Below are 9,292 nucleotides of genomic sequence, written 5' to 3' on the forward strand. Positions count from 1 at the left end.
GTGTAATTCGTGGCACAATTCAAACAGGATCGAAAGATAACGTTTCTCTCGCCATTGACTTCAATACATAATTTTTCCGAAATAAGGTCATGGAGGTCCACCAGAAAGGGAGGGACTTCGCCTCTCTATTGTGGCATAAGCCGTTTTCTATAGGCACATTTTACCGGCGTATTTTTCATTATGATTCTACTTGTGATAGTCGGACATGACAACCTGTGCAGCCCATGTATTGATTCCATCCGATAGCTGCTATAATACAAAACAAAACGTCTGCCTGCTCTCCACAATGATCAATAACAGCGAACGGATGGTCAAAGTAAGGTACAAATAAACAGAATCACACGAAGCCTGGTTAGTGTTGCCTGACTTTATAAAGTGTTTTTTTTTTGGTCAAAGTGTGTGGTTGCGTTCTAGTCACTTTGCTCAGCGCTACTGCTTGTTACAACTTGTATTTGCCGTACTCGCCTTTAACTGTTAGCTCAGGTTAATCTAGCCCCCCTCCGACGTAAGCGTGACGTATGCGGTTCTTGCTTCGAGACCGAAAATTTTTTGGTGCTTGAAACGAACCGGATTCCGGAGCTTAGAGGCGGCTCCGCTGCGGTGTGAACAGGAAAAAACGGTGCTTTTCAGGCTCTAGCTCCGAACCGGCCCTGGAACCGCGTTGGTGTGAAAGCCCCATAAGAAACACTTTCACTTCTATTGGCTAGCACTCCAACACATTGTCATAATAAGCTAAGGGGCGGGACATCTCTAAGCGGCTGACCAATCACAACAGAGCCGGCCAGCCAACCAATCAGAGCAGACTGGGCTCTGGTTTCAGACAGAGGGTGAAAAGAGGTGCTGCAGCACAGGCAGTATGAGAAAAATAAAGAGCTTTTTGAACATTAAAGCATGGAAACATGTCACAGTAGAGGCACAAGATTAAAACAAGAACCTGAAAATTAGCATAATAGGGCCCCTTTAAAGGAACCCTCCCAGCTCTGTGAATAATTATGAATACCAAAACATATATAAATGTCTGTGAGCACATACGATGCAAATCATATGTAAACGTTGCAGGTTGTTACTTAAAGTTGGTGAAGTTTCAACACACAGTGACGCCCTTGGACCCTGCAGATAAATCCTGAGAACGTCAACATCTCCTGCACCTATTTCTGGCTTCTACAATCAAACAACATGAGACTATAATTTCTTCAGCTCAGACTCCTTTGTACGACCACTGTTTTTGGTGTCTCGATGAGTGACAGCTGTCAGCCCAGCCTCCAGCAAACATGTCCTACTCTTCCATTTAGTGGGAATCAGGCGCTCCTCTCATGAATCTGCTGCTGTCAGAGATCCTCCACGTCCTCCGCTCCCAAACACCGGCGAACACTGATGGAGCTGCTTTCACACTCATGTCCCGGGGTAGGTGCCTCTCTCTCTCTCGCACATATATGACTACGCGGTGGAGCGAACTGACACCCAGCCTCCATTTCACCTTCAGACACTACAACCACCCACAGCCACAGCCACAACAAAGACATGAGTGGTACTCCTACAGCACTGTTTGTGTTTTTCATATCTCCACTGTAGTGCTGTTTCTCACTTCTTTTAAAAATCACGAGGGCGGAAAGAAAAACGTAAGCTTTTTGTGTTTTGGTGGTTTATACCCTCTTGGCACCACATGCAGCATTATTAGCTCTGCTGACATCTCTCTGAATCAGACACCTCCCACACATGATACATCATATTATCAATACACACACACACATAGAGTAAGTGATACTTCTCTCAGTAGAATCACAGCAAGCCATCCTCAACATTTAACTTCATCAATCTTTCATCAGCCTCATGCCTCAATGAAGAACTAGTGTTACATTAGGGCCGCACAGTTACCGCATTCAATTGCAAATTTTCGAGCAAGCACAAAGTTCAGAACTATTACAGCAAACCTCTTCAACTTATTCTGCAATAATTAATGACACGGATGTTTTATGGATGACCACAAAATTGGACCCAAAGAATGTACTGAATGTATGAGAAGGAAGCGGCTGCATATTTTATGCTTTTGTGAAATGTAAAGCAAAAAAGCTCATTAGGAAAGGAGAATAAGAAGAGCTGGGATTTATGGAAATCCTACCTAAAGTATAAGCTTAGCGCCAACTCTCATATTACTTTTTAAATCTTTATGCATTGCTTAAATTTAGTCTAGGATTTCAATGTCACCACTGGATATAAATGACAGTTTGAAAACATGGGAAGTTTAATATGAGTCTATTTATTTGAAGGAAAACTAAAATACTATATTTTAAAGAATATTATGTGACTTGACATGTTTTTCAGAATAATGCAACATTTTGCAACAGCTTCTTCCATGTGGATTTACACAGAGATCCATATAAAACGGAATATATTATCAATGCAGTGAATGTGGTCATTGTTGATGATGTAACGTTTGGTAATGCAACTGTTACTGCACTGAAAAACATTCATATTGCTTTAATGCAGTGGTTCCCAACATAGGGTTTTGGGCCCCCACACAGTCACAAGAGAAACCTAAAAGGGTCCCAGGGTGATAAACAGACTAAGAAAACAGAAAATACAAATCAAATTATGTTTATCTAGTCAGAATTTCCTTTATTCTTTGTTTATTTTCTATTTTGTATCCATATAATGCAAACATCACACTTTGATTAAACTGGACCACTAAAAATGAGTTGCAATAAGACACACATTTCTAACCGCAGCTTATCAAACATTATTCAATCAACATGACATTTTACAAGGTTGCTTCTTCTCTCTGCGTTCAGGCCTCATTGTTGAAAAAATATTGAATCGTGAGGGGACTTTAATATTTCACAGGATAAAATACTTTTTGTGGCAAAGCCAAGGCAACGCGCTCCTCACTGCAGACCTTGCTAAAAGTGGGACTTTCGGATGTGTTTATAAAAAATTTAAATGTACACTTTAATCGGTTGCAAACTGTTTCTCAATCACTTGTATTTTTCGTCATATTATGTTATGTTTCTCTACAGATGCTCTCAGAGTGGTGTCCCTTTTTGTCTTCAGGAGATTAGGAATTGTTGAATATTCCGATTATTTCATTCGTCATGTAAGAAACATTTCCTTCGATGTTAAAGTCAACTACACTTGTACGATTACGTGACTCTACATCAATCAATGAATATCGGTTTAGATATATTTATGTTGCTTGTATGGTTTAACAGCGCAGAGTTAGCATTGTGCAGTAACAAACACTTTTTTGTACATATTTTATTATGTCTGGCTTTCGATTTGATCATATACTGTTGGTGTAACATTATGAATGTGAGACTTTCTCTTATTTAATTTGTTTTTAGTTTTTATTGTAGATGGTCAGGAATATGGTGTAAACTGTCTATTATGTGGATCCTAAGAATAAAGTAAAAAGTACCTACCCATAAAACACTTTGTCACACGTGTTACACATGGGACATGTTAAAGGTCACATCGATCTGTGTTCCCCTTAAGAGATTCTGAAAAAGATTCTCTCTCTTTTTGTCCTGATCCATCTTTAGAAAGATCTGTCTGAAAATGAGCTGATCAGTTTTTGGCCACAATTTTTTTTTTTGGTTGTGCAACCATTAACCAACCATGGTATCACCCGTCCACCTTATCACCTGAATCTCCTCCGAGAGCACCATTGTGTCAATCATCTCTCAGAGGGGCGTGGCCAGCAGCAGCTCATTAGCATTTAAAGAGACCTATAATATATTGTTGAAAAAGAGTATAATAGGGGACCTTTAAAACCTTATATTATAGTTTGTATACACATGTCAGCCCAATTGGGAATCTTATAACCTGTGTGTTTTGTATATATTGGATTTACTTCCTCGTTGTTGCACTGCAGCATATTCAACATATTCATATTCAACAATTTTTTTTTTTTAAATCCAGTTTTTAAAAATGTATGGAGCTGTTTCCCGTCTTTTTTTTCTCACAATTTCACTTAATAAAGACGTCCAAATAGAGAAATGAACATAACACATTTTTACCCAGCCAAATATTTAATTGTGTGCATATTTGTTTATTTATATTGATCTATTTTATATCTTATATTTTGTATCATAGCATTATACTTTATAGTTTTTATCCTCAGCTAGGCATCTGCAGGCTTGCTCCAAAGACATGTAATTGCACAGTGACATTATCTTATCTAATAAAGGATATATTTCACATTTCATATGTTAAACAGTTTATCCAAATGTATTCATTTTGGTAAAACACCCTATTAGACTTCTTATGGACAAACTGTTATAAAACGTCAAGTAAAAGTCATGCATTTAAAATCTCACCTATGAACCAAATGACCTAAAACATATATATGAAGTGAAAAGTGAAACATGTACAACTACCTCAAAGTTGTATGTACAATACATGTACTTGCTTTCCACCACTGCTGAGACCAACAATTACAAATGAATGAAAACTGAATGTACTAAACATGTCTTTATTCATGATCATGAGCCTTTCATAAGATGAGGAAACATCAAATGATTTCAAGATACAACTAAATAACATAAAATGATGTGTTTAAAAAGAAGCATTAGGTTTTTTAATCCATGTTGTACATTAATCTGGAAATCTTTTTACTGCACATGTCTAAATCCACTACCATCAGTCACTTTGCTAAGGCACCGCACTAGCAGCTGACTTCATAAAACCAGCAATTAATCTGCAGCAGAGTAGCCGGGGGCGTCGCGGGGATGTGTAAACCAAACTACCTCTTAACAGGCCAGGATGAATTGTCCTTTGGCTGACTGCTGGATTGATTTCCACTGGAGGTAATGTTTCCCGAGATGCCTGGCGCGCAGGGCTCAGGGAAGATGCAAAGCTGGGCCGCTCTGAAGATATTCCTAAATATTCCTCTGGCTGATAAAATGCTTGATGGCCAAGGAAGTGTAGGGTGTATGATTACAGATTTATGCACGGAGAGATGTAAGGGCTCAGCAGGTTGGAGCTGCATGCACCCAGAGATAGATTCATACAGGCTGGCGTGACCAAATGTGCTTCAAAGTGCAGATTTTCCTGCTGTTTGTCTTGAATCAGTTGTGTGATTCATTACACTCTCCTGTGAACATTTAGCTTTATTTGGTAAACATCTCTCCGGAGAATCAGGTGCATGCTGCGAATGGAGAGAAAACCGATCACCTGGAGCACTTTCCCCATGCTGACATGACACTCTTAACACCCAATTCAGCATTTGCATCTGGCTGTGATTCAGCCACATGACAGAAAACCTCATTTGCATCCTGGATCAGAAACATGCAACAGGCTCCAGCAGTGCACACAAATGCTGTGTTCTGCAAAATGTAATCGGGGGGATTCATCTATCCTGCAAACACCTCAATGAATTCACCATTAGCTCAGTTTTTAAAAAGTCAAGTCACTTTTCTTGTTCTTTCCTCTAAAGGGCAGAGTCACTGACATTGGAGCTCCTGGGAAGATAATTACCCCTTTGGATAAATGCAGGTTTTGCTTCCATTGTTGGTTACAATTCAAATCACACCTCTAATATATACTCTGTGACAATGTGGCAGCTTAAAAATGACTATTAATCACCTGTTTCAAACTTAGCAGGAGATTCAAGCCCACACAAAAAAAACACCTGCAAGAAATCTGCTTCCAATTTCCAAAAATCAGTGGCTCCACTTTTGGATTGATCGATTTTGTAAGCTTGTTATTAAACAGTTAACCAGTGACTTATATAACTCAACCTGCTCCTTTTTTTTTTTTTTACAAGATACTTAACTGGCCAATAGATTTTTTTTTTTTTTTTTTTTTTTTTTTTTTAACAGAGCAGGTTGTTGAGCCAGAGGGATGGAGAGTGTGTGTGGGTTGGCTCTCTGGTGAAGCCTTGAAATGTAGTGGCTGGAGGACTGTAATGGTGCATCCAATTTTTGTGCGTAAAAGCTATAAAGCTACGTGTCAAAGCTTAAAGTTGATCATAGTTACCCGACACCGGCGTTTCTGGGACCCATTTGGAGCTCGGATGCAGAGACTGGAACACGGTGCGCACCTCCTGGCAGCTCGGCACCTGTCCTCCGGGCAGGGGAAACAGCTGGAGGAAGGCGCACAGAAAGAGCGCACTGTGCACTGATGGGGCAGCCATGGCAGGCACTTAAAAGCGAATAGAAATAAGACAGAAACCACGAAACTTCAACACATTAAAAGTTAAACGAGCATCCCGGGTTTGCGCTGAAGAGAGGAAGCTGCTGCTCCAGGATCAGCATCCTCATGATTTGTTTGTGTCCCTCCGCTCAGAAATGTGCTCTGATAACTTGAGTCCCTCTTCACTCACGCCACTGACTCTCACCTCGCTGCACAGATGAATACAAGTGCGCGCTCCCTCTCCAAAAGCGCGCGTCACAGAGCGTAAACCTGCGCCTAGATCTCCTCTCCCCCTCTCCAGTGTGATAGTAGTGATGCGAGCTGGCTGTGTGTGGATGCAGGAGTGGAGATAGGAGGGGAGTGATGCGGTCCACGAGCTGTCATCGTGTTAGATGAATGGCAGTGTGTGTTATGGGATGCAATTGGGACACCGTACCTGAGGCGCTTAATGTGGCCAGGAGATGCGCATACATTACAATGAAAAATGACACATAAGCGTGGGATATGGTATGGAAATAAGCTTTTATTATGCAAAAACATGGAGAACATGTACAGAAAACATGTGGGATAACACAATTAACAGCATCTACTTACTTCTAATAATTACACACATTTAATTTAATACCTATAGTGATTATTTTCATCTCGAGTGGACAGTTTTTTGCATCAAGAGCCAATAAAGTCGAAATGGTGCCACCTAGTGTTCAGTTTGCCAATATCTGTAGCTCATACTCTGAAGATTGATAATAAAAAGTTCATAAAGCCAGAAAAAAAGCACATACAACTTTTTATGTTTCCCCAAATGAATACAATCTAAAACACGTGTAGCTGTTCACAACATCTGGCGGCTTGCAGATGGATACTGTGCAATTTCTTTTATTTTGTCGAGTATTGAAATTGTGAAGTCATCCACCCGAAAACAGCGAGACAAGCAGCAATGTCAAAGAAGCTTAATGTTAAGATGCCTGGAGAGCATAACACGTCAGCAACAATGGGGGGAGAAACAAACAGCAGCTGTTTTGCGCCTTACAGACTCTTTCAAGTGTTCATCAAAGCTTGGAATAAAGAAAAATACCTCTTTTGGATGAGAATTTGAGAAACAGAGAGCTTTGCATGGATTTGCACAGCAGAGACTGGCAACAGCTGAGAGCAAACCAACAAAACTGGCTGTAAACCCACATGATTCCAGGTGTAAACAGGCTGACGCGTGAGGGAAGGTGACCGGCAGTACCTGAAGTGCACAAACTGCAGTAGGTCAGTGAGTACTACCTGCACTGTGAGCACTTTGGGACTACTAGGTCCACAACTAGGCAGAAAGTCATACACATTTTCGACACTTACACAACAATTTTTTATATTTCAACTAGCCTTTAAGCAATAAATCGTTATTGAACACTTTTTAAGACTCTGATTCTGTGTGACCATAATCAGTTAAGTTTTGTTTGGGTAGAAACTGCCAAAAAGCCAATAAAATGTAGTAAAATAGACATGTTTTCCCCTTGCTGGTATTTAGGCAATGCATTGTTTTTAAACTTTTACTATTATCAGTACTACTACTTAACTATTTCGTTTTTTTTTTTTTAAATAAACCGTAATTCTGTTTGACCTTTAGCAGTGATGGTTTAGTTGGGTTCAAACTGCCAAAAAAAGGATACAATGAGAAAGTAACTTCAATTGACAGAACTAAAACATTAGTGTTATGTAAGTAACGACACAAAGCATTCCATCCCAGAGAACAATTTGGTGTCAAAGATAATATAGAAATTTCACCGAAAAGTAGTCTGAAGGGAACGATCGTATAATAAAACTATTATATTTCTGCTTGCCTTTACCTATAAGCAATGTATTGTTTTCTTTTTTTAGAATATCTGCCTTTCTATGACCATTATAACAGAATATTTATTTGGATTAAAACTTGCATGATAGCGACAAGTTCAACCAAAAAAGTCTTCCGTCCACACGGAATCGGCTCAAGAAACGTGTCCGTCCACACGAAAACGCTGGAGACGCTGTAGTATATATGCCGGGCCTGTAAGTGGCGCTGTACTTCCGCCACAAAATACACCAAAAGCAGCGAATATGACCGATGACGATTATTATTATTATATTATTATTGTTGCTGATGGTTGTGGTAGAGGAGCTGTAGATTTTGCACTAAAATCTGTATCATGGTCAGTAGCGTCTGGAGCACGAACGCAACCCTGTGATCCGCCATTGTTGTTGTTGTTGGCGAAACGCATCAGCAATGACGCGGGGGTGAGCAGGAGAGGTGGGGTATGAAGGTAGAAATGGTGCAACATGTGAGAGCGTGTAAAACCTGATGTGAGCACTCAAAAATCTGAACGTATTTTTCATTATGATTCTACTTGTGATAGTCGGACATGACAACCTGTGCAGCCCATGTATTGATTCCATCCGATAGCTGCTATAATACAAAACAAAACGTCTGCCCCCTCCACAATGATCAATAACAGCGAACGGATGGTCAAATAAACAGAATCACACGAAGCCTGGTTACTGGTTAGTGTTGCCTGACTTTATAAAATGTGTTTTTTGTACAAATGTGTGGTTGCGTTCTAGTCACTTTGCTCAGTGCTACTGCTTGTTTCAACTTTTATTTGCCGTAGGCTACTCTCCATAAACTGTTAGTTCAGGTTAATCTCGCCCCCCTCCGACGTAAGCGTGACGTATGCGGTTCTTGCCTAGACCGACACTTTTTTTCGAGCTAGGTAAGAACCGGTTTTCGGGGGAAAAGAGCCGTCTCCGCTGCGGCGTGAACAGGAAAAACCTTTATATACAGTCTATGGGAAAAACCGGTGCTTATCAGGCACAAGCTCCGAACCTGCCCTGGAACCGCGTTGGTGTGAAAGGGGCAACATGCAGGGCCCCGCAGTCATCCGGTTCGACCTGACATGGCTGTGTGACTGACCCGAGCTTGCGCCTCGTCGTTCTGATAGCTCCGCCCCTTCGCTCCAACCCCCCTCCCTCCCCCCACATCTACAGGTGAAAATTACTTTAGCGACACATTCATCGCAAGAAGTGTAGCAAAAGTCAAGGCCGCAGATTCGTCGATTTATACTGCCAGAGAGCAGATTCGTGAAGTTGTAATGACTGATTTGAGAGGTTGTAATAACCAAGTTGCAGTTGTAATGGAAAATATATT

At 40.6% G+C, this 9,292-nt stretch overlaps 1 protein-coding gene across 1 annotated transcript in view; it reads right to left on the bottom strand.

The window, feature by feature from the left end:
• gpc3 (glypican 3) overlaps positions 1-6,339 on the bottom strand; it is a 114,717-nt gene extending 108,378 nt beyond the window's left edge. Inside the window, exon 1 of the mRNA XM_034121105.1 lies at positions 5,974-6,339. Within this exon, the coding sequence (XP_033976996.1) occupies positions 5,974-6,130 (157 nt within the window). The 5' untranslated portion in view covers positions 6,131-6,339. The remainder of the gene's footprint in view (positions 1-5,973) is intronic.
• Positions 6,340-9,292: the final 2,953 nt, after the last annotated feature.

Source organism: Trematomus bernacchii, unplaced genomic scaffold (genome assembly GCF_902827165.1).
Source record: "Trematomus bernacchii unplaced genomic scaffold, fTreBer1.1, whole genome shotgun sequence".
NCBI lineage: Eukaryota > Metazoa > Chordata > Actinopteri > Perciformes > Nototheniidae > Trematomus > Trematomus bernacchii.